Below are 26,606 nucleotides of genomic sequence, written 5' to 3' on the forward strand. Positions count from 1 at the left end.
TTACTGTGTGTGGGGTATTTACTGTGTGTGTGGGAGGGGGGTATTTACTGTGTGTGTGGGAGGGGGGTATTTACTGTGTTGGAGAGTGGGAGGGGATTTACTGTGTGTGTGGGAAGTGGGGTATTTACTGTGTGGGAGGGGGTATTTACTGTGTGGGAGGGAGGGGGGTATTTACTGTGTGTGTGGGAGATTTAGTGTAACGGGATGGTGATGATTTGAGGACACAAGTGAGCAAGGGAGGGATCCGTGCAGACACAATATGGGGAGCAGGACAAATTTGAAGACACAATATGAGAAGCAAGGGGTGAAATGGGGGGGATGTGTGAGGAGGCAGTATGGAAAGTGGGAGGCGGAAACTTATGAAGAGACTATTAAGGGGAATAGTGTGAGGAGACAATATGGGGGGGGGAGTGTGAGTGAGCACAGAATAAAGACTGAGTAGTGTGTGTGTGTGTGTGTGTGTGTGTGGGGTAGCATGGGGGGAGGGGCAGTGTAAGGTCACAGCCAGGAAGGGATAGTAAGCCAAGGAGGGGGGAGTGTAATGAGGGGGCATAGTATAGAGGCTGGGCCCTATAGGGGGGACACTGTGTGAAGAGGAGGCCCAGTATTGTAAGGAGAGGGCAATGTGGAGAGCATGTACCATAAGAGGGACATTGTGGAGGTCATATTTTGTGCAGGGAATATAGTGAGGGGCAATTATTTATTCAGGGGCTCAGCGTAGGGCAGATATATTTATTCAGGATCATTATAATGACGCTGCTATCTTTAAGGGCGTCGTGTGGGGATGTGCTGCAGAAGATCGGAGAAGATGGAAGTCTGGAGAGACGAGCTGTGGATGGGAAAAATCATCATGGAGTCTGGACAAGATGAAGAAGAAAGAGAAAGACTCCAGAGACAACGTCATCTATCAGGTACCGGGATGTAAATGTTTTTTGTGATACTGACTAATTCTCATATTTTTATATATGTTAGGAGCATTAAAGATGTTGTCCAAGTTTGTGATGAGTCTGCAGTCATGATTTGTGACTGCAGACTTCTGAATTCTCACAGTGCGCAATGCACACTATCAAGATTTTCTTGTGCTGGCGATTTGAATGCATGCAGTCACATGCTGACTAGACATGTGTGGCCTCACTCAATGAAAATGAATTGAGCGAGGCCGGACACGTCTAGTCGGAATGTGGCCAGAAGTGTACAAATCACATACTTGTGCGAGGGAGAATCCTAAAAGTGTGTAGAAGCCTGCAGTCAACTAGAGTGACTATAGACTTTCATCTCAAACTTTAAGCCTTGTAGCCAATCCTAACAGGAGGTAATATACTCACTGTCAGGATTCATCACATGGCCACTTCATTCGTACTTACAGTCACGTGACAACGAGCTTCTCTTCTGCTTCTCTCAGTTTTTCACTGAACATTGAGAGAATTAGGGAGAGCAGCTCATCGGCACGTGACTAAAGTGTGCACATCGCATATGTGCTGGGGGGTTGGGGGGAGATGTCAAACTGAACTCTTGCCCCAGGTGCCAGAAAACCTAGATACACCTCTGCTGTAACTACAAAGTCCAGCTCATGGACCAAGACAGCCGAAGGGCTGAAAACTGTGACCCACGGCCCACACCATATCCTCCACTATGCCGATATCACCGCTATCTGCATCCCCAAGATGCAGATTGTGGTGAATACATTGGTGGAGGATGGAACCGCTGGCTCCTACTTCCACCAATCAGCGTATGCACCTGAGATAGCAGATGTGACGACATCACTACATCACATCTGCTTTGCGGAGAGTCAGTGCACCGGAAACCGGAGCAGAGTGCTGGGGGAAAGAGAGCAAGGGGAGTATGTGTTGTTTTTTTTCTTTCATATCTGTATGGGATGTGTGCCTGCATATAGGGGGCTATGGGAGGACTTATACTTATACTGTATATAGGAGGCTATGTGGGTCACCACACTGTGTATAGGAAGCTGTGTGGGGGCTCACACTGTATATAGGAGGCTTTGTGGGTTCTGACACTGTATTTAGGAGGCTATGTGGGTCCTCACTGTAAACAGGAGACTATGTGGGTCCTCACACTGTATACAGGAGACTATGTGGGTCCTCACACTGTAGACAGGAGGCTGTGTGTGTCTTCACACTGTAGACAGGAGGCTGTGTGGGCCCTCGCACTGTATATAGGAGGCTGTGTGGGGGGTCATACTGTATATAGGAGGCTATGTGGGTTCTCACACTGTATATAGGAGGCTATGTGGGTCCTTACACTGTATATAGCAGGCTATGTGGGGGCTCACACTATATGTAGGAGGCTATGTGGGTCCTCACACTGTACATAGGAGACTATGTAGGTTCTCACACTGTATAGGAGGCTGAGTGGGGGCTTATACTGTAATGTACATGGAAGGCATTGTGGGGGTTCATACTGTATATAGGAGGCTGTGTGGGTCCTCACACTGTATATAGGAGGCTGTGTGGGTCCTCACACTGTAGACAAGAGGCTGTGTGGGTCCTCCCACTGTATATAGGAGGCTGTGTGGGGGTCATACTGTATATAGGAGGCTATGTGGGTCCTCACACTGTATATAGGAGACTATGTGGGTCCTTACACTGTATATAGCAGGCTGTGTGGGTCCTCACACTGTATATAGGAGGCTATGTAGGTTCTCACACTGTATAAGAGGATGAGTGGGGGCTCATAGTGTATGTAGGAGGCTATGTGAGTCCTCACAATGTATATAAAAGGCTGTGTGGGTCCCCACACAGTATATAGGAGGCTGTGTGGGTGCTGATACTGTATATAGGAGGCTATGTGGGGCTCACACTGTACTGTATATGGAAGGCTATGTGGGGGATCATACTATATATAGGAGGCTATGTGGGACCTCACACACTATATAGGAGGCTTTGTGGGTCCCTACACTGTATATAGGAGGCTGTGTGGGTGCTGATACTGTATATGGAAGGCTATGTGGGGGCTCATACTGTACATAGAAGGCTAGATGAGGGCTCACATTGTATATAGGAGGCTATGTGAAGGCTCACATTGTATATAGGAGGCTATGTGGGGCTCACACTGTACTGTATATGGAAGGCTAGATAAGGGCTCACATTGTATATAGGAGGCTATGTGAAGGCTCACATTGTATATAGGAGGCTATGTGGGGCTCACACTGTACTGTATATGGAAGGCTATGTGGGGGCTCATACTGTAAAAAGGAGACTATGTGGTGGCTCCTGTTCAGCAGCCACTGAATATTCATCTGACCACTGGACCACAGTCCTACAAATTGCTAGTCTCTATATACCAGTCATACTGTAGATTTTCCTATATATATTGTACTGTATGTGGTATACTATGTTCCTGTGCGCACAGACATCAGATGGTGCACACAGGATAATTAGTGACTGCTACATCATATACTATAATGTGGAGTTGAAGTTTACAATGATGATTTGATTGATCAAGTATGTTTGAAAACATATACAAAATAATAATTCATAGGTCTCTATCTAGCAGACCTGGGCTTGTGTGACCATCTTTACTCTGCTGATATGTTTTTTTAGAAGTGTAGAAAAGTACAGTGTACCTGACTTTACTACATCTCTAAAAAGGTATATCTGCTTTAAAAATGGTCATACATATGCATAATCTGTACTATGTCTGACCACTACAAACACTCATCTGAACTGGTCCAAGTGCTGTCAGTTTTTTTTCACGGGCAGCACTTAGACAATACTGTCGTGTGAATATAGGCTTATGATGCAGCTGGTAATAAACATGTTAAGGATGGGCCGCTACTCATGGGCCACTGCTGTGTGCTTGCCCCCCAGGCTAAAATTTGCCAGCTAGCCCCTGGAACAGACCCAAAATAGACAGCACTGTGCAGCTGTTGTGGAGGCTGCAGTCAGAAGACACAGACCTGAGGGTCAGATATGTACATGAGCGTGCTCGAGACAACAGGCATTTACCGTTTTACGTGTGGCGGGTCAGCTGGCGCACAGCTGGAGCTGCTCCAGCGGATCAATATCTATGAAACTGCAGTTTATCAGTTCACTAGCAGGTGACAAGAAGACTGGAAACCTTCATGAGTGTCTGCCGATTCCCCAGTTAGGGAGGTGATGGATTTTATGCATTGCGAGCAGCGGAGACAGGTCAATCTCCAGTGTGGCAGGGTGACAGGTGATAAGACAAACCTCATTCAGTCTCATCACGATGTCGGCTGCGCTCAAGTGAGAGGTTAAGGAGATAGAACATTCTCCCACCTGCACGGTTCATTACCCCGCAGAACAGACCAATTCACACCAGCGGACACATATGGAATCTATTTAGCTTCACAATAGAAGGTGATTTCTGCATCGCTCAGGTACTAGGGGGAATATATATTCATACAAGGCTCTGGTACAGGCAAAGACACATCAAACAGGTGGCAGCTGAATTTGTTGAGAAGAACAAGTCAGGGTTGGGTTTTAAAAAAATATTCCAATTTCTGATGATCCCCCGGAGCACCATCATATCCATTATCATCAAGTGGAAAGAACATGGTACCGCAACAAACCTGCCAAGAGAGGGCCGCCCACCAAAACTCTCAGCCCGGGCAAGGAGGGTAATAATCAGAGAGGCACACACCGAGACCAAAGGTAACTGAAGGAGCTGCAGAGTTCCCAGGTAGACTGGTGTATCTGTCCATATGACCACAGTAAGCCATACACTCCATAGAGGTGGCCTTTATGGAAGAGTGGGCAGAAAAAAGTCTTTACTTACTTATACGCAAAACATGTAAGGCTCGTTTTGAGTTGGCCAAAAGACATGTGGGAGACTCCACAAATGAATGGAGGAAGGTGCTGTGGTCAGATGAGACCAAAATGGAACTTCTTGGCCATCAAGGTAAACGCTATGTCTGGCACCAAATCAACACAGCTCATTACCCCAAGAACACCATCCCCACAGTGAAACAAGGTGGTGGCAGCAGCATCATGCAGTGGGATGTTTTTCGGCAGCAGGGACAGGGAAAATTGTCCGAGTCGAGGGGAAGATGAATTGTGCGAAATACAGGGATATTCTTGAGCAAAACCTGTTTCAGTCTGTCAGTGGTTTGAGACTGGGACAGAGGTTCACTTTCCAATAAGAATATGACCCAAGGCATACTGGTAAAGCAACATTCGAGTGGTTTAAGGTGAAACATGTAAATGTTTTGGAGTGGCCTAGTCAAAGCCCAGACCTTAATTTAATTGAGAATCTGTGCTCAGACTTGAAGATTGCTGTTCACCAGAGGAAACCATCTAACTTGAAGGAGCTGGAGCAGTTTTGCCTTGAGGAATGGGCAAAAATCCAAGTGGCAAGATGTGGAAAGATCAGACTCATCCAAAGCGACTTACAGCTGTAATTGCCGCAAAAGGAGGCTCTACAAAGTACTGACTTTAGGGGGTGAATAGTTAGGCACATTGAAGTTTTCAGTTATTTTGTCCTATTTGTTGTTTGCTTCACAATAAAAAGAAAACCAAATGTTCACAGTTGTAGGCATGTTCTTTACATGAACTGATGCAAACCCTCAAAAAAACAAAGAAATTCCAGGTTGTGAGGTAGCATAACACAAAAAAATGTCAAGGAGGGTGAATACTGTATATATTTATAATATCTAATATGCATTTATTATACCTCCTGATGAAGCTAATATAATAGCGAAACGAGTGTCTTGGTTAGTGCAGCCTATTATGTCTTCAAGTAATGTGGCTTAGTCTGCACCAATTTTGGCAATACTCGTTGGGCCTCTGAGGTTAGCACATGTATCTGGCTTAATGTCTGACATTTATTTATGTTGGTTTCATCACCTTGAGTCAGTCTTGATTAAGGTTTTGCCCATTACTTGGACACCCCTCTCTTAAATTTTGTAAGCTCCAGTGTAAAAAATAACCCCAAAATTACAGACACTCAACTTTTGCCCCAGCACCGTTCCAGCAATGTCAGTGCCAGGTCTGCTGACACTCGTGTAACACTGACTTAACTATCAGCAGCTTCTAGTGGGCAGCTCAACTCACACTTCCCTTGGGCAAAACTCTGATATAAGAGGGGTTTGCTGCTGTTAGAACCTTGCTCTTAGAGTTTTTCTATTGCTGGTCACATGACCTTGTTGGCCTATTTAGTCCTGCTCCGCCCTTCTGGCTTTGCTGGACTTCATTGTATTACTACTCTTTAGCTAGCCTGTGCTCAGTATCTAACTCTGTTAGTTTGCTTGGTCTCCGGACCTCTGTGTTCTATATATTTTGTTTGTTCGTCTGTCTGCTACTATTTCTGTTAGGAGGTGTCCATTTGCTCCCAGTCCCTAGTACTTGTAGGGATTCCTTCCCCATATCTATAGGTCTCCGTACAGACTAGCTGAGGACTTTAGCAGGTCTGATCGCAGGATCAGGTTCCCTGTTACATCGTAGGGATCAAGCTGAGTTCTATCGTAGGGACAGATCTCCTCTCTTTCCTTAGCTCTGGTAGCAGAACATAACAATAAGTCCAGCCCGCAAATTCTCTAAGGAAAGACTTTTCTGTTCCATCATGGTGTCGGTTCAGGATTTGGCTCAACGCCTGCAGGGACTCTCTCTGGAGGTGACCGAGCTCCGTCAGCACGTGAGTAACTGTCCTGGAGCACATTTCTTGGAGCCTAAGGTACGTTTGCCGGATTTATTTTTTGGTGAACACCAAGAATTTTTTTCATTTAAAAATGCTTGCTTATTGTATTTTCGTTTGAGACCCAGGTCCTCTGGGGATGAATCCCAGCGCATAGGGTTCATAATGTCACTTTTGCGCAAAGAGCCTCAGGAGTGGGCCTTTTCTTTGCAACCTAGTGATACATGCTTTAGATCAGTGGATAGTTTTTTTTTCTGCTTTGGGGCTATTATATGATGATCCTGACCGTGTCTCATCAGCTGAGACTGAGTTGAGACGTTTGAGACAGGGATCATGTAATGTGGAAAAATATTGTACTCATTTCCGTCGGTGGTCTACTCAAATAGGGTGGAACGATTCTGCTCTGAAAAGTCTGTTTCTTGCTGGGCTCAGTGAAAGGGTTAAAGACCTGCTAATTGCTTATCCTACACCTGAAGATTTGCAACAGGCTATGCAATTAGCTATACGGGTGGATAGGAGACTGCGTGCAAGGGTTAATGAGAGCAAATCCTCTGCTATGTCAGTTTCTGGTCATGAGAGTGTGTGCGCTGGCAGTGGAGAGCCGATGGAGATTGGAGCGATGGCACCTCGCTCTCAAGAAAAGGACCGCAGATTTTCTGAAGGCTTGTGTTTCTATTGCGGAAATTCTGGTCATTTCATTAAAAGCTGTGTGCTTCGTATGAAGAAAGAAAAAAAAATGGTCAGTCATGCCCGTATTGCCTGTTTAAATTCCAAGGGTGTATTTTTAGCTGCTTCCACGATTGCTCAGGAAAAATTAATGGAGTTTCGGGTGTTTGTCGATTGTGGGTCTACTCTGAATGTAATTGATGGGGGATTCTTGGAAAAACTCAATTTAAAACCCGAACCTTTATCATCCCCCATTGCTGTGGTTTCTGTGGATGGCTCCCCTTTGAAGAATGTTACTCTCAAGGTCTGTGAATTTCCTCTCACTATTAATGGTGTTCACCATGAGAAATTGGATTTGGTAGTTTTGAATAACTTGCCTTCTCCGGTGGTGTTGGGATTGCCCTGGTTAAAATTGCACAATCCTGTACTGGATTGGTCTACCAATGAAATTAAATCCTGGAGCCATAAATGTTATGACAAGTGTTGTAACGGGCGTATTGCAGCTGTGGATAGGGGGGAATTGCCTGTTCCTATTCAGGATTTTTGGAGAGTTTTTTCTGAGAAGGAATCGCAGGTTTTGCCTCCCCATAGAGACTATGATTGTACTATTGAATTTGTCCCTGGAGCGACTCTTCCTAAGAGTCGTTTATTTAATCTTACTATTCCTGAGAGAAAGGCTTTGGAGGAATACATACAGACAAGTTTGGTCGCCGGTCACATTAGGCCCTCTAAGTCTCCTGTGGCGGTTGGATTTTTTTTTGTAAAAAAAAAAAAGGACGGCGGTTTACGTCCTTGTCTGGATTTTCGTGAGATTAACAAAATTACTGTACGCAATCCTTACCCACTGCCATTGATTCCTGATCTGTTTAACCAGTTAGTGGGGGCCAAGTGGTTCTCTAAAATTGACCTTCGGGGGGCATACAATCTGTTGCGCATGAAGGAGGGTGATGAATGGAAGACTGCTTTTAACACTCCTGTGGGTCATTTTGAGAATTTGGTTATGCCTTTTGGTCTCACTAATGCTCCTGCATTTTTTCAGAATCTTATTAATGACATCCTTAGACCTTTGATCGGCAAAAATGTGGTTGTGTATTTGGATGACATTTTGATTTATTCGCCAGATCTGGAGTCTCATTGGCGGAGCGTACGTGAAGTATTACAGTTACTAATTGACAATTCGCTTTTTGCTAAGCTGGAGAAATGTGAGTTCGCTGTACAGAGAATTAGTTTTTTGGGCTACATTATCTCCAGCGAAGGTTTTGAGATGGACCCGGTTAAAGTTCAAGCTGTGCAGGAATGGCCTAGGCCTATTGGTTTGAAATCGATACAGAGGTTTTTGGGTTTCGCCAATTATTACAGAAAATTCATAAAAAAAATTTCTATTATTGTCAAACCTCTGACCGATCTCACCAGGAAAGGTGCTGATGCGGTTCAGTGGACTTCTGAGGCCATTGAAGCTTTTGTGTATCTCAAGGAGAGGTTCACCTCTGCTCCCATCCTTATGCAGCCTGATGTGACTAAGCCGTTCTTGGTTGAGGTTGATGCTTCCTCTGTGGGGGTTGGCGCAGTATTGTCTCAGGATAACGGGGATGGAGTACATCCCTGTGCCTTTTTTTCAAAAAATTTTTCGGAGACTGAACTGAATTACGATATTGGTAATCGGGAATTATTGGCTATTAAACTCGCATTTGAACACTGGCGCCACCTCTTGGAAGGTGCTGAATTTCCCGTTCAGGTTTTTACGGATCATAAAAATCTGATATATCTTGATGCTGCCAAGCGCCTGAATGCCCGTCAGGCTAGGTGGGCACTGTTTTTCTCGCGGTTTAATTTTTCCGTTACTTACATCCCAGGTACCAAGAATGTTAAGGCGGATGCCTTGTCTCGCAGTTTTTCTCCCATAGTCGGTGCTGAGAAAGAGGAGAACATTTTACAAGAAGGTGTTGTGATAGCTGCTTTGGACTCCGTTTTGGAAGATGAGATTCTCAAAGCACAGGAGAATGCCCCATCTAACACTCCCCATGGGAGGTTGTTTGTGCCTGGGACCTTTAGGAGAGATTTGTTTGTTGAGTGTCACGAATCTCGGTTGGCAGGTCATCCCGGAATCTCTGAGACCAAGAGACTGGTGGGTCGCAGTTTTTGGTGGCCTGGATGGCAGAAGGAAGTCATTAAGTGGGTGCGTCAATGTACTATATGTGCTAGATCTAAGTCCTCACATACTCCTGCTGCGGGGTTACTTTGCCCTCTGGAGGTTCCCAGTGCTCCTTGGACACATTTGGCTATGGACTTTATAACTGACCTTCCCCCCTCTGAGGGTTTTACTGTCATCTGGGTGGTCGTGGACCGTTTTAGCAAGATGTGTCACTTGGTTCCCTTCGTCAAACTGCCCTGCGCTAAGACTCTCGCGAAGGCCTTTGTCAAGGAAATTGTCAGACTTCATGGCGTTCCTACTGACATTGTTTCTGATAGGGGACCTCAGTTCGTGGCTCGTTTTTGGCGCGCCTTTTGTGACAGGTTGGGAGTTCATTTGTCGTTCTCATCCGGATATCATCCTGAATCTAATGGCCAGACAGAAAGGAAAAACCAGGATGTTGAGCAGTTCTTGCGTTGTTTTGTGGCAGACAATCAGGAGGGGTGGTCTGAGTTTCTGGCACTTGCTGAATTTGCTCTGAACAATCATACATCTTCTTCTGCTGGTTGTTCGCCTTTTTCTTGTTGTTCTGGGAGACATCCGTCGTTTGGGTCGTTCTCCAAGTTGGTATCTGCCGTGCCTGAGGAGGAGAATTTTTCCGGCGATTTGGAGAGAGTTTGGACGGATGTGCGTGGTAATCTTCAGGAGGCTAACAGAAAATCTAAAGACTACTTTGATAGGAAACGACAGGAGGTTTTGTTCGCTGTTGGTGACATGGTTTGGTTGTCCTCTAGGAATCTGCGGTTGAGGATTCCTTCTAAGAAATTGGGTCCCAAGTTTGTAGGGCCCTTTAAGGTGCTTCAGGTTGTTAACCAATCTGCTGTTAGGTTGGAGGTTCCTACCTCCTGAAGAATTAATCCGGTGTTTCATGTCTCTCTGTTGAAAAAAGCTGTTGTGTCGGATTGTGACGCCTCTGCCTCTGTTCCTCCGGTGGTGGAGGACGGGGAATATGAAATTTCTCGCATCCTTAATTCTAGACGGTATAGAGGTAGTTTGCAGTATCTCATGGCCTGGAAAGGTTTCGGACCCGAGGATAACTCATGGGTGAGGTCGGATGATGTTTCCGCGTCCAGACTTATCAGAGCGTTTCACAGGAGATTTCCTGATAAGCCTGGTCCTAGGGGATCCGGAGGATCCTCTTAGAAGGGGGGGTACTGTTAGAACCTTGCTCTTAGAGTTTTTCTATTGCTGGTCACATGACCTTCTTGGCCTATTTAGTCCTGCTCCGCCCTTCTGGCTTTGCTGGACTTCATTGTATTACTACTCTTTAGCTAGCCTGTGCTCAGTATCTAACTCTGTTAGTTTGCTTGGTCTCCGGACCTCTGTGTTCTATATATTTTGTTTGTTCGTCTGTCTGCTACTATTTCTGTTAGGAGGTGTCCATTTGCTCCCAGTCCCTAGTACTTGTAGGGATTCCTTCCCCATATCTATAGGTCTCCGTACAGACTAGCTGAGGACTTTAGCAGGTCTGATCGCAGGATCAGGTTCCCTGTTACATCGTAGGGATCAAGCTGAGTTCTATCGTAGGGACAGATCTCCTCTCTTTCCTTAGCTCTGGTAGCAGAACATAACAGCTGCGGTGCTCACATAACAATTGCATGCGAGTGCCAGCAGACCAAGCATCACTGTGGGACAGGAGTATCTGTTTCTTTTTTATTATTTTACATGGGGTAATAAAGAATCTAACAAGGTGATGTCCAAGTAGTGGTCACGCTCTAATTTTATATGGTCTTCATTAGGGGCAGCCTAGTGTATGATCTATGTGCGGCATTATATTTTGTACTGACACCTGGGCCCCATTATGTGATCTCTACAGTGGGTATGGAAGTATTCAGACTCCTTTAAATTTTTCACTCTTTGTTTCATTGCATCTATTTGGTAATTTCTAAAAAGTTCATTTTTTTTCTCATTAAAGTATACTCTGCACCCCATCTTGACTGAAAAAAAACAGAAATGTAGAATTTTTTGCAAATTTATTTAAAAAGAAAACTGAAATATCACATGGTCATAAGTATTCAGGACCTTTGCTCAGTATTGAGTAGAACACCCTTTTGAGCTAGTACAGACATGAGTCTTCTTGGGAATGATGAACAAGTTTTCTCACACCTGGATTTGGGGATCCTCTGCCATACTTCCTTGCAGATCCTCTCCAGTTCCGTCAGGTTGGATGTCGTCCTGTCCCTGCAGCTGAAAAACACCCCTATAGCATGATGCTGCCACCACCATGTTTCACTGTTGGGATTGTATTGGGCAGGTGATGAGCAGTGCCTGGTTTTCTCCACACATACCACTTAGAAATTATCACCAAAAAGTTCTATCTTTGTCTCATCAGACCAGAGAATCTTATTCCTCATAGTCTTGGAGTCCTTCATGTGTTTTTGAGCAAACTCTATGCGGGCTTTCATATGTCTTGCACTGAGGAGAGGCTTCCGTCGGGCCACTCTGCCATAAAGGCCCAACTGGTGGAGGGCTGCAGTGATAGTTGACTTTGTGGAACTTTCTCTCATGTCCCTACTGCATCTCTGGAGCTCAGCCACAGTGATCTTGGGGTTCTTCTTTACCTCTCTGACCAAGGCTCTTCTCCCACGATTGCTCAGCTTGGCTGGAAGGCCAGGTCTAAGAAGACTTCTGGTGTTCGCAAACTTCTTTCATTTAAGGATTATGGAGGCCACTGTGCTCTTTGGAACTTTGAGTAATGCAGAAATTCTTTTGTAACCTTGGCCAGATCTGTACCTTGCCAAAATTCTGTCTCTGAGCTCCTGGGCGGTTCCTTTGATCTCATGATTCTCATTTGGTCTGACATGCACTGTGAGCTGTGAGGTCTTATATAGACAGGTGTGTGCCTTTCCAAATCAAGTCCTATCAGTTTAATTAAACACAGCTGGACTCCAATGAAGGAGTAGAACCATCTCAAGGAGGATCACAAGGAAATGGACAGCATCTGGCATAAATATGAGTGTCTGAGCAAAGGGTCTGAATATTTATGACCATATGATATTTCAGTCTTTCTTTTTTAATTACATTTGAAAAAATTTCTACATTTCTATTTTTTTCAGTCAAGATGGGGTGCAGAGTGTACTTTAATGAGGAAAAAATGAACTTTTTAGAAATTACCAAATGGCTGCAATGAAACAAAGAGAATACTTTCCGTACCCACTGTTCATGAGACTGATGTCGCCGCTGACAAATGAAGCTGCGGAGCTAAGGATATGGTATGTCTGATCTCTGACTGACGATCCTTTATTTTCCCATATGAGTCAGCAGTGGCTCCCCCAGTGAACACACAGCAGAGCGCTCCCGTGAGGAATCAGGAGGAATAGCTGTTGGTCAAACGATCGTTCATCTGACAACTATCTAATGTCATTTTGCTGATGCTTAATTTGCTATTTTATATGTATTTACTATTTAAATGGAGATACCCTTTGACTTATATGTAGTGTTTTTTTTTTTACTGCTCCGTATTATGTATAATTGTTTATTTCCCAAGATCCTGCCAATGACCCTAGGTTGCGTCTGGACTGTGCCCAAAACCACGCTGCCATGCCGTCTGTCTGACTGCAAATAAAAGCAGTTTGATGGTCATGCCTCCCTGGTTTCGCAGATGAACGGCAGCTTTCTTTTCACCATTAAATTGCTTTTAGCTCCAATTCATTGGAAAACTGCAGCGATCAGCATGTCGGAGCGGTTTCTGAAGCCTCGTAGGTGCATTTCAGCAATTGTACAGCAGCAACGTGTGAACCCAGACTGACAGATTAGCGCCGTTGATAATGGCAGCCTGGATATATATATAAATATATCCAATAGCTGACAGCAAGCAGAAGTCTGGAAACTGCAGAAGAATTAAAAACCTGAAGGCGAAAATCATAAGATCATAATGAGACAGCAACAAAGTGAACGGGAGCGGTGCGTCCATAGTGAGGGATCGTGTTCATGCACGAGACAGATTTTACAGAGGCAGAATATGATGGGCGCTCAGACATGACACCGACTGACAGCCGCACTACAAAAGCCGCTGCAGGAAATCCAGCATCTTGTCCATGGTAAATTGTGATCCAGGACCCGCAGCAAAGCGCCTCTGTATCACCGGCTGAGACACCATGCATTAAGTGTGCATTCACACATTGTCATCAAAGTGCAATTTTTGGCCATGAAATGAAAGAAACCGCTTCAATTTTGAGAAAAAAAAATAACAATGAGATATTTTACTACAATTTCGCTATAATATCATGATGGGAGAATAACGTACAAGAATCCACATGAGGAACATAACTTGCCCGTGATCCCATAATGGCCGCACGCATACACGTGTGCTACAGAGAGCATTTCGGAGCAGGATCTTGCATTCCATTACAATTTTAATGTCGGAGATTTGTATTTTTGTGCAGCCATCATTTTGGCAGCTCCGTTCACCGCCTCTGCTGCTGCGAGCTCTCAGGTGATCGGAGGACTTGCAGAGCTCTGGGACCCCTTTTCCTCGCACAATGTCGGGGGCTGGCAGGCTGCAGTGCTCTTATTATTTGTGTGCAGACATGCTAGTATGTAATGACATGCAATGCCATGCTAGCTGTGCCCTGCGCCATATGCTCTGATGTGTTCTGACTCGTCCTATATGCCTGCAGCGCACGCGGCCATGTTGGACTAAAGGACGGAGACCTTTATTTTGTGTCCTCCAGGCTCGGCTGGGAGATGTAATTGCTTTTGCCAAGAAAAAAAATGTAGTCGCTACAGATTGTGCAATGTGGAGCTGCTAACAATGCCGAGACATAACATCAGCTTCAGGGGATTGTGAGTGGGGGTGACAGAAGCTGGGGGTTATGATCACTGACCTGTAACAGTCTGTGGCCCAAGTACCAAATGGTGTTTGAATGGAAGCGCTCCGTAGTAATTTACCTATTAAAGGGGTCGTCTCCTCATCATGAATGGGAACAACTGAAAAGTAATTTGTAGAAACAAGCGACTTTGCAATTAACCTCTTATTGAAAATATTTTCTGTTCTCAAGAACTGATGGATTTTTAACTATATAGTGTACAGTTTGTTGCCTAGGTAACCAGCCACTGCTGCAGTCTATCAGAGGTGCATCCTACAATAGACATGGAGTCATAGTTCTTATATATATAAATTCTGAAAGTACTGCATGATTATTCATTATGATTGTTTTGTCCCTTATTAGACATGGATGTATACATGTGATTTAATATGATTGGTGGTTCTACAAATAGCATGTATATTCCCCCCTTGGCTTCTTTATATTGATTATTATTACATTTGATCTTCTGCACATGCACTTTACCACTGGGTTTATTATTTGTTTGGATACTTGTGATTTACCGTATGTATTGTCTGCATATGGTGCTGCTAATTTAACATTTACACCACTATCTTTCTGGAACTATATGATATTCTGGGATACACACCACCCCTGCCCATGATATTTTGGATGGGCTTGCAGCTTTAAGCACCTGATCTTTTGTCCGTATGGCTGCCTTTTTTAATATGTATTGTTGTCTGTTTTGTTATTTTTTTAACAATTAATAGCATTTTGTAATTTTTATATATATGGACTATGACTCAATGTCTCTTGTAGGATGCATTCATTAAGGAATGTCCATGTGGAGCATCCACTTTAGCCCGTAATTCGGGTATTTGGCTTTAACGTACAATGGAATATACGGTATAATGTATGTGCTTCAGATAATATTGACTTTAGGTATATCAGAGGTGGCTGGTTTCCTAGACAAGGAGTGCAGCGCTTACAAGCAGTTTGCTATAGAGCTTGCAAGCACTCGTCTTCAGCTGGCCAGATCGCTGGGTCTGGCCAGCTTCAGTGCCCCCAGGTTCCTCCAAGACAAAGCTGCCTCTGCTAGCAACTTGGGAGTGAACACAGTTTCAGACCTATGGTGTGATCATGACACTGGTCAGAGCTTTCAATCTTCAGAAGCGCACCAAATCCCACCAAATCCTACCATGCCGGGAGGCAGAGGAGCAGTGCACTACTGAATGGTGATCAGAATAACCCTTTAGGCCACAGCTCCACTATCAGTATTTGATCAGTATTTTTTCTCAGGAGTGGGAGCCAAAACCAGGAGTGGGTGATAAATGCAGAATTGGTGACTTGTTTCTATTATACCTTTTCTCTGATTGTTCCTCACCTGGTTTTGGCTCCCGCTCCTGAGAAAAAATACTGACCGAATACTGACCAAATACTGATAGTGGAGCTGTGTCCTTAGGAATATTTCCTATAGCTGTCAGCACGTGGATTACAGACGCAAGCATTTGTGGATTCTGATTCTGGATCCCCATTAATGTCAGGAATAAGGGGATTTTTTCTGGTTGGAAGTGCAGCTGCCTCATCCAAGTAGTCAGAATTTACTGCACTCAGAAAAGCTGAAGGGGGCGCTGCACTTGGCCTCTAATTTTGGTATATAGTTACCTATTACTACTCTGTGTGGGGAAATACTGATAGTGGGGCTGTGGCCTTAGAGAGATAATCCAGGATTAATAAAAACAGTGCCACACCCGTATCCATGTTGTCTCTGGTATTGCAGCTCAGCTTGATTGAGGTGACAAGGGCTGACCTGCAATATCACACACAACCTGTAGACAGGTGTGGTGCTGTTTTCAGGAAGATAGCAGCCATATTTTTCTACTCCTAAAAAAACTTTTAAGGAATAAATCTCATAATAATTACTGCAGTGCTACATTTAATTGTATTAATTTACCATGTTGACTTTGACTCTAGTCACACCCAATGCTGCATTTACATAGAGCAGTGCATTATGGGAGTCACACAGAACTGCATCATCATGATGGTTGATACTGGAAATACTTCTCTATAAGGGGCAACAATGGGATGGAGAATGCCGCCCCAGATGTGTCTGGAGTACAGGATGACTAAGTAAAATATCTTTAAAGGTAATCTGTCATAAGAAAAGATCTATTCTTTAAATTAGGTTTTTCTGGTAAAAATCTTTTTTTTTTTTTTTTTTTTACTTTGGCAATGTTTTATTTACTGTAGCACAATCTTTACTAAAGATATCTATTAGAAATCTTATCATTTTCACACCTGTCACTGGGCTTTTCTAGACTGTAAATTCCTGTTATTTCAGGACATTCAAATGTACATTAGCAGCAATAGACTGACTATTGTATTGAAGCATCTAATGAGCAAGTGCAAAGGTCATTGTGAAGGGAAGGAGAGGAGGTGAGCTGTGACATCACCTATTGTGAATGGTGGATCTTGTGTTATCAGCTGTATATAGAGGTGTTAGCAGTCATTGTACAGGAGGAGGAAGAGGTGAGCTGTGATAACACAGGATCCATGATTTACAAAAGGTGATATCAGCTGCATATAGAGATATTAACAGACATTGTACAGGAGGAGGAGGAGGTGAGCTGTGATATCACTTATTTCGAATGGTGGATCCTGTGTTATTAGCTATATATAGAGGTATTATCTGTTATCAGACATTGTTATCCGTCTTCTGATGATAAGGAAACTGCTGTAAACTCTTCCTGAAAGAACAGGAAGTACGAGTCTAAAATAGCCCCAGTGGCCACTGAAAACTGCAGCATTACAGTCATGGCCAAAAGTATTGAGAATGAGACAAATAGTAATTTTTCCAAAGTTTACTGCTTCATTTTTTGTAATGGCAATTTGCATATACTCCTGAATGTCAAATAGTGATCAGCTTAACAGCAATTACTGTACTTGCAAAGCAATATTTGCCCAGAAAATGAACTTTAACCCCCAAAACACATTTCAACATCATTGCAGTCCTGCCTTAAAAGGAGCAGCTAACATCGTTTTAGTGATTGATCCATTAACACAGGTGTGGGTGTTGATGAGGACAGGGCTGGCGATCAATCAGTCAAGATTAAGTAAGAATGACATCACTGGACACTTTAAAAGGAGGCTGGTTCTTGGTATCATTGTTTCTCTTCAGTTAACCATGGTTATCTCTAAAGAAACACGTGCAGCCATCATTGCACTGCACAAAAATGGCCTAACAGGGAAGAGTATCGCAGCTACAAAGATTGCACCTCAGTCAACAATCTATCGCATCCTCAAGAACTTCAAGGAGAGAGCTTCCATTGTTGTCAAAAAGGCTCCAGGGCGCCCAAGAAAGACCAGCAAGCGCCAGGACCGTATCTTAAAACTGTTTCAGCTGCGGGATCGGACTACCAGCAGTGCCGAGCTTGCTCAGGAATGGCAGCAGGCTGGTGTGAGTGCTTCTGCACGCACTGTGAGGCGGAGACTCTTTGAGCAAGGACTGGATTCAAGGAGGGCAGCAAAGAAGCCACTTCTCTCCAGAAAAAACATCAGGGACCGACTGATATTCTGCAAAAGGTACAGGGAGTGGACTGCTGAGGACTGGGGCAAAGTCATTTTCTCTGATGAATCCCCTTTTCGATTGTTTGGGACATCTGGAAAACAGCTTATTCGGAGAAGAAGAGGTGAGCGCTACCACCAGTCTTGTCTCATGCCAACTGTAAAGCATCCTGAAACCATTCATGTGTGGGGTTGCTTCTCAGCCAAGGGAATCGGCTCACTCACAGTCTTGCCTAAAAACACAGCCATGAATAAAGAATGGTACCAGAATGTCCTCCAAGAGCAACTTCTCCCAACCGTCCAAGAGCAGTTTGGCGCCCAACAATGCCTTTTCCAGCATGATGGAGCACCTTGCCATAAAGCAAAGGTGATAACTAAATGGCTCATGGAACAAAACATAGAGATTTTGGGTCCATGGCCTGGAAACTCCCCAGATCTTAATCCCATTGAGAACTTGTGGTCAATAATCAAGAGACGGGTGGACAAACAAAAACCAACAAATTCTGGCAAAATGCAAGCATTGATTATGCAAGAATGGACTGCTATCAGTCAGGATTTGGTCCAAAAGTTGATTGAGAGCATGCCAGGGAGAATTACAGAGGTCTTGAAGAAGAAGGGGCAGCACTGCAAATATTGACTTGCTGCATTAACTGATTCTAACTGTCAATATAACCTATTGGTACTCATAATATGATTGCAATTATATTTCTGTATGTGATATAAACATCAGACAAACACTAATAAAAACCAGAGGCCAGCAGATCATGTGAAAATATAATTTTGCTGTCATTCTCAAAACTTTTGGCCATGACTGTACTAATCGGTTTTTTTTTTGTGTTTTTTTTTAAATAAACATCGTGATATATAAAAAAAAGGCGTTGGGTCAATTAAAAAATATACATGCAAAATAAAAACCTTATTTAAATGACAGGTCATTTTCTAATGACACAGTCCCTATAAATACAAATACACATATGTTTCAGCCATACTGCTACACAAGTTTTTCCCCAGACCGGGGGCTCAGGGGTCCTTTAAATCTGTCCTTTCTGGTGACCTGAATACATCCGTTGCTTCGAGATGTGCAACATAATTTGCTTTAGAAATCGAGGTTTGTAAGTAAATCATCATCATCATGGTTTCCCGGTGATAGCAATCTCTGGGCACTCTGCAGAACATCAGACAGCCTGCCTGCATTATATAATGGAAACCATTGCAGCATGTCCATGTTTTATTGATGTACCTGCGTAATGAATGGGTTATGACATCTGCCTGGCCTCGCCAGAGACAGGGCTGAAGAGAAGACTGGAGCAGAAACAGCGAGAAACAGCGAGCGAGAAAAGTCTGCAACGTGTGCCAAAGAAACGGACGGGAATAAAAATTATACAGCAGAGAGGAAAGAAATGCATTCAGTGCGGCTCCAGGAAGATTAAAGGGAATGAAACCCAACCGAGTAACCGGAGCACGGCGAGAACATTGTCTGCAGGAGGAGAGGAACGCCAGGTACAAGACATCAAGCACTGCTCAGAAACAAAGAGAAATGGCCTGATCCCTGGCAAAGAAACTCACCAGAGCGAATTGCTGTAATCCATTAGAAAGACACAAAAATGGGAAAAAAAATAATAATCATAAAGCAATGAGATGTAATACGATGAATTAATCAGAAATGCTGCCACAGAGATATACTAAAGAGAAAACCATAACAGGAGGTCAAAAATCCCCCAATGACATCACTGAGAATGCCGCCTATCCATCATTAGAGATCAGCGGTGACATCACTGAGAATGCCGCCTATCCATCACTAGAGATCAGAGGTGACATCACTGAGAATGCTGCCTATCCATCACTAGAGATCAGCGGTGACATCACTGAGAACGCCGCCTATCCATCACTAGAGATCAGCGGTGACATCACTGAGAACGCCGCCTATCCATCACTAGAGATCAGCGGTGACATCACTGAGAATGCCTCCTATCCATCACTAGAGATCAGCGGTGACATCACTGAGAATGCCTCCTATCCATCACTAGAGATCAGCGGTGACATCACTGAGAATGCCGCCTATCCATCACTAGAGATCAGCAGTGACATCACTGAGAATGCCACCTATCCATCACTAGAGATCAGCGGTGACATCACTGAGAATGCCGCCTATCCATCACTAGAGATCAGTGGTGACATCACTGAGAATGCCGCCTATCCATCACTAGAGATCAGCGGTGACATCACTGAGAATGCTGCCTATCCATCACTAGAGATCAGCGGTGACATCACTCAGAATGCCGCCTATTCATCACTAGAGATCAGCGGTGACATCACTGAGAATGCTGCCTATCCATCACTAGAGATCAGCGGTGACATCACTGAGAATGCTGCCTATCCATCACTAGAGATCAGCGGTGACATCACTGAGAATGCCTCCTATCCATCACTAGAGATCAGCAGTGACATCACTGAGAATGCCGCCTATCCATCACTAGAGATCAGCGGTGACATCACTGAGAATGCCACCTATCCATCACTAGAGATCAGCGGTGACATCACTGAGAATGCCACCTATCCATCACTAGAGATCAGCGGTGACATCACTGAGAATGCCGCCTATCCATCACTAGAGATCAGCGGTGACATCACTGAGAATGCCGCCTATCCATCACTAGAGATCAGCAGTGACATCACTGAGAATGCCACCTATCCATCACTAGAGATCAGCGGTGACATCACTGAGAATGCCACCTATCCATCACTAGAGATCAGCGGTGACATCACTGAGAATGCCGCCTATCCATCACTAGAGATCAGCGGTGACATCACTGAGAATGCCGCCTATCCATCACTAGAGATCAGCGGTGACATCACTGAGAATGCCACCTATCCATCACTAGAGATCAGCGGTGACATCACTGACAATGCCGTCTATCCATCACTAGAGATCAGCGGTGACATCACTGAGAATGCCGCCTATCCATCACTAGAGATCAGCGGTGACATCACTTAGAATGCCACCTATCCATCATTATAGATCAGCGGTGACATCACTGAGAATGCCACCTATCCATCACTAGAGATCAGTGGTGACATCACTGAGAATACCACCTATCCATCACTAGAGATCAGCGGTGACATCACTGAGAATGCCGCCTATCCATCACTAGAGATTAGCGGTGACATCACTGAGAATGCCTCCTATCCATCACTAGAGATCAGTAGTGACATCACTGAGAATGCCGCCTATCCATCACTAGAGATCAGCGGTGACATCACTGAGAATGCCGCCTATCCATCACTAGAGATCAGCGGTGACATCACTGAGAATGCCTCCTATCCATCACTAGAGATCAGCAGTGACATCACTGAGAATGCCGCCTATCCATCACTAGAGATTAGCGGTGACATCACTGAGAATGCCGCCTATCCATCACTAGAGATCAGCGGTGACATCACTGAGAATGCCTCCTATCCATCACTAGAGATCAGCGGTGACATCACTGAGAATGCCGCCTATCCATCACTAGAGATCAGCGGTGACATCACTGAGAATGCCGCCTATCCATCACTAGAGATCAGCGGTGACATCACTGAGAATGCCTCCTATCCATCACTAGAGATCAGCGGTGACATCACTGAGAATGCCTCCTATCCATCACTAGAGATCAGCGGTGACATCACTGAGAATGCCGCCTATCCATCACTAGAGATCAGCGGTGACATCACTGAGAATGCCGCCTATCCATCACTAGAGATTAGCGGTGACATCACTGAGAATGCCGCCTATCCATCACTAGAGATCAGCGGTGACATCACTGAGAATGCCTCCTATCCATCACTAGAGATCAGCGGTGACATCACTGAGAATGCCGCCTATCCATCACTAGAGATCAGCGGTGATATCACTGAGAATGCCGCCTATCCATCACTAGAAATCAGCAGTGACATCACTGAGAATGCCTCCTATCCATCACTAGAGATTAGCGGTGACATCACTGAGAATGCCGCCTATCCATCACTAGAGATCAGCAGTGACATCACTGAGAATGCCTCCTATCCATCACTAGAGATCAGCAGTGACATCACTGAGAATGCCGCCTATCCATCACTAGAAATCAGCAGTGACATCACTGAGAATGCCTCCTATCCATCACTAGAGATTAGCGGTGACATCACTGAGAATGCCGCCTATCCATCACTAGAGATCAGCAGTGACATCACTGAGAATGCCTCCTATCCATCACTAGAGATCAGCAGTGACATCACTGAGAATGCCGCCTATCCATCACTAGAGATCAGCAGTGACATCACTGAGAATGCCGCCTATCCATCACTAGAGATCAGCGGTGACATCACTGAGAATGCCTCCTATCCATCACTAGAGATCAGCGGTGACATCACTGAGAATGCCGCCTATCCATCACTAGAGATCAGCAGTGATATCACTGAGAATGCCGCCTATCCATCACTAGAAATCAGCAGTGACATCACTGAGAATGCCTCCTATCCATCACTAGAGATTAGCGGTGACATCACTGAGAATGCCGCCTATCCATCACTAGAGATCAGCAGTGACATCACTGAGAATGCCTCCTATCCATCACTAGAGATCAGCAGTGACATCACTGAGAATGCCGCCTATCCATCACTAGAAATCAGCAGTGACATCACTGAGAATGCCTCCTATCCATCACTAGAGATTAGCGGTGACATCACTGAGAATGCCGCCTATCCATCACTAGAGATCAGCAGTGACATCACTGAGAATGCCTCCTATCCATCACTAGAGATCAGCAGTGACATCACTGAGAATGCCGCCTATCCATCACTAGAGATCAGCAGTGACATCACTGAGAATGCCGCCTATCCATCACTAGAGATCAGCGGTGACATCACTGAGAATGCCTCCTATCCATCACTAGAGATCAGCAGTGACATCACTGAGAATGCCGCCTATCCATCACTAGAGATCAGCGGTGACATCACTGAGAATGCCGCCTATCCATCACTAGAGATCAGCGGTGACATCACTGAGAATGCCGCCTATCCATCACTAGAGATCAACGGTGACATCACTGAGAACGCCGCCTATCCATCACTAGAGATCAGCGGTGACATCACTGAGAATGCCTCCTATCCATCACTAGAGATCAGCAGTGACATCACTGAGAATGTCGCCTATCCATCACTAGAGATCAGCGGTGACATCACTGAGAATGCTGCCTATCCATCACTAGAGATCAGCAGTGACATCACTGAGAATGCCGCCTATCCATCACTAGAGAACAGCAGTGACATCACTGAAAATGCCGCCTATCCATCACTAGAGATCAGCGGTGACATCACTGAGAATGCCGCCTATCCATCACTAGAGATCAGCGGTGACATCACTGAGAATGCCGCCTATCCATCACTAGAGATCAGCAGTGACATCACTGAGAATGCCGCCTATCCATCACTAGAGATCAACGGTGACATCACTGAGAATGCCGCCTATCCATCACTGGAGATCAGCGGTGACATCACTGAGAATGCCGCCTATCCATCACTAGAGATCAGTGGTGACATCACTGAGAATGCCGCCTATCCATCACTAGAGATCAACGGTGACATCACTGAGAATGCCGCCTATCCATCACTGGAGATCAGCGGTGACATCACTGAGAATGCCGCCTATCCATCACTAGAGATCAACGGTGACATCACTGAGAATGCCGCCTATCCATCACTAGAGATCAGCGGTGACATCACTGAGAATGCCGCCTATCCATCACTGGAGATCAGCGGTGACATCACTGAGAATGCCGCCTATCCATCACTAGAGATCAGTGGTGACATCACTGAGAATGCCGCCTATCCATCACTGGAGATCAGCGGTGACATCACGGAGAATGCCGCCTATCCATCACTAGAGATCAGCAGTGACATCACTGAGAATGCCAACTATCCATCACTAGAGATCAGAGGTGACATCACTGAGAATGCCGCCTATCCATCACTAGAGATCAGCGGTGACATCACTGAGAATGCCTCCTATCCATCACTAGAGATCAGCGGTGACATCACTGAGAATGCCAACTATCCATCACTAGAGATCAGCGGTGACATCACTAAGAATGCCGCCTATCCATCACTAGAGATCAGCGGTGACATCACTGAGAATGCCGCCTATCCATCACTAGAGATCAGCGGTGACATCACTGAGAATGCCGCCTATCCATCACTAGAGATCAGCGGTGACATCACTGAGAATGCCGCCTATCCATCACTAGAGATCAACGGTGACATCACTGAGAACGCCGCCTATCCATCACTAGAGATCAGTGGTGACATCACTGAGAATGCCGCCTATCCATCACTAGAGATCAGCGGTGACATCACTGAGAATGCCGCCTATCCATCACTAGAGATCAGCGGTGACATCACTGAGAATGCCTCCTATCCATCACTAGAGATCAGCGGTGACATCACTGAGAATGCCAACTATCCATCACTAGAGATCAGCGGTGACATCACTGAGAATGCCGCCTATCCATCACTAGAGATCAGCGGTGACATCACTGAGAATGCCACCTATCCATCACTAGAGATCAGCGGTGACATCACTGAGAATGCCGCCTATCCATCACTAGAGATCAGCGGTGACATCACTGAGAATCCCGCCTATCCATCACTAGAGATCAGCGGTGCCATCACTGAGAATGCCACCTATCCATCACTAGAGATCAGCAGTGACATCACTGAGAATGCCACCTATCCATCACTAGAGATCAGCAGTGACATCACTGAGAATGCCGCCTATCCATCACTAGAGATCAGCGGTGACATCACTGAGAATACCACCTATCCATCACTAGAGATCAGCAGTGACATCACTGAGAATGCCGCCTATCCATCACTAGAGATCAGCAGTGACATCACTGAGAATGCCGCCTATCCATCACTAGAGATCAGTGGTGACATCACTGAGAATGCCGCCTATCCATCACTAGAGATCAGAGGTGACATCACTGAGAATGCCGCCTATCCATCACTAGAGATCAGCGGTGACATCACTGAGAATGCCGCCTATCCATCACTAGAGATCAGAGGTGACATCACTGAGAATGCCACCTATCCATCACCAGAGATCAGCGGTGACATCACTGAGAATGCCTCCTATCCATCACTAGAGATCAGAGGTGACATCACTGAGAATGCCGCCTATCCATCACTAGAGATCAGCGGTGACATCACTGAGAATGCATCTTCCCCACCATTACAGGCCTCAGACTTGAGTTACATAGATAATGTAGGAAACGTCCTTATTTTCTGCTTCTTCCTAGATGTTCTCTCTCCTTTCTTCATTGTTCCTTAATCCTTGTGACTGGAGAAGCTGTTGAGAAGGTCCTTGTCGCCAAAGATTAGATGGCTTTTTTAAGCAATCCTGAAGACTTGGAAGAAGTGATTTCAGTCTCAAATCTTATGATACAAGAACAAGTTTAATTTAGTCGCTCCCAGAACCTCTTGATAAGGGCGAGTGTTGTAGATTGCGTGTCAGAATAAGCCGGACACATATAATAGCGCGAAGACAGGAACAAATAAATTAAGTCATCCTATGATGTTCACAATCGCTGCTCGAGGACCTGAAGTAAAGGCTTAAAGTGGCAGACCTGCATGTGTACGCCACGAATAAGCCGCCATTTAATTCACTGAGATCTGTGAGTCTGGTGATTATCGCAAAGGGCAGAAGAGCCATAGAATGGCAGGAGCCCCGCAGAGACAGATGCAGACATACAATTCTCACGGGTTTTCTACAATGCATTCATCTTATCATACATTTTCAAGGCATTCTGAGAGCGACAGTAAAGACGGACAATGGTACAAGGATGCACTGACTGCTAGGATCCGATGACTGGTACTCACAATAATCATGCGGCACACGTGTCCTCTGCACAGCTCCGAGTAGGAGGAATAGTGGATATAAACCACCCAGCTGCCCACGAAGATGCCAAGCCATGCCAAGAAGAGATATTTCACCTTGATACCAGGAAGGCGACTCTAGGATAAGAAAACAAGAGGACGGATTACAAGGTGAGTATACATCACACAGGAGCGGAGGGAGAGAAAAGGCTTTACTTTCATGAACAGAAGTGTATGCCAGGCACGGTAAGACGACCGGGGGCTGCGGTGCCAGCTCAGAGTCAGCATCTCGCTGTGCAAGAGATAGCGCTCAATATTTGCTTAGACTTCAGCGTCTCAAGGTCATCGCTTCTCATTGAGCCGTGTACCTGCGTCGGCTGCGGGTCGGGATGGATACAGGAATTTCTAGCCATAATTTCATTGTTTCTTACATACACATTTTACCAGTCTCTTTGTGTCGGCTATAGACAACTTGTTGAAAGCGAGATGTATCCCACAAGGAAAGCTCCCGCCTGCATGGGGAATGAAGGCACACAATAGCCATCTGTCAGGTCTGAAATATGTTTCTTACCAGAGGAGCCCACCGCCAAGAGCCCACAACCCTCCTGGGCTTACAGAGCAAGAAGACATGATGTTTCACCAACCTGGCAATGTACTCGGCATGTTCAGGGAATGCGTAGAATACCTGAGACAACTAAACTACTGTGGGAGACACTGATCAGTGACATATGGGGGACGCACGGACACTCGGGGTACGTGATAATGATACTGACACTCTGGGTGCAGGATAATGACAGTGCCACTCGTGGGTACGGGATAATGACAGTACCACTCGGCGTACAGGATAATGACGCTGACACTCGGGGTACAGGATAATGACACTGACACTCGGGGTACAGGATAATGACACTGACACTCGG

General features: G+C 45.2%; 1 protein-coding gene across 3 annotated transcripts in view; it reads right to left on the reverse strand.

Moving 5' to 3' along the window:
• Positions 1-26,606, reverse strand: part of DIPK1B (divergent protein kinase domain 1B) — a 132,491-nt gene that overhangs the window by 65,422 nt on the left and 40,463 nt on the right. For all 3 annotated transcript variants that reach the window (XR_012247447.1, XR_012247448.1, XM_073640756.1), the window contains one exon: positions 25,690-25,824. Coding sequence is in view for 1 of the 3 variants with exons in the window: in XM_073640756.1 (XP_073496857.1) it covers positions 25,690-25,824 (135 nt within the window). In the remaining 2 variants the exon portion in view is untranslated. The remainder of the gene's footprint in view (positions 1-25,689; positions 25,825-26,606) is intronic.

Source organism: Phyllobates terribilis, unplaced genomic scaffold (genome assembly GCF_046119375.1).
Source record: "Phyllobates terribilis strain yellow unplaced genomic scaffold, ASM4611937v1 Scaffold_7__3_contigs__length_470593459, whole genome shotgun sequence".
In the NCBI taxonomy this organism is placed as follows: Eukaryota; Metazoa; Chordata; class Amphibia; order Anura; family Dendrobatidae; genus Phyllobates; species Phyllobates terribilis.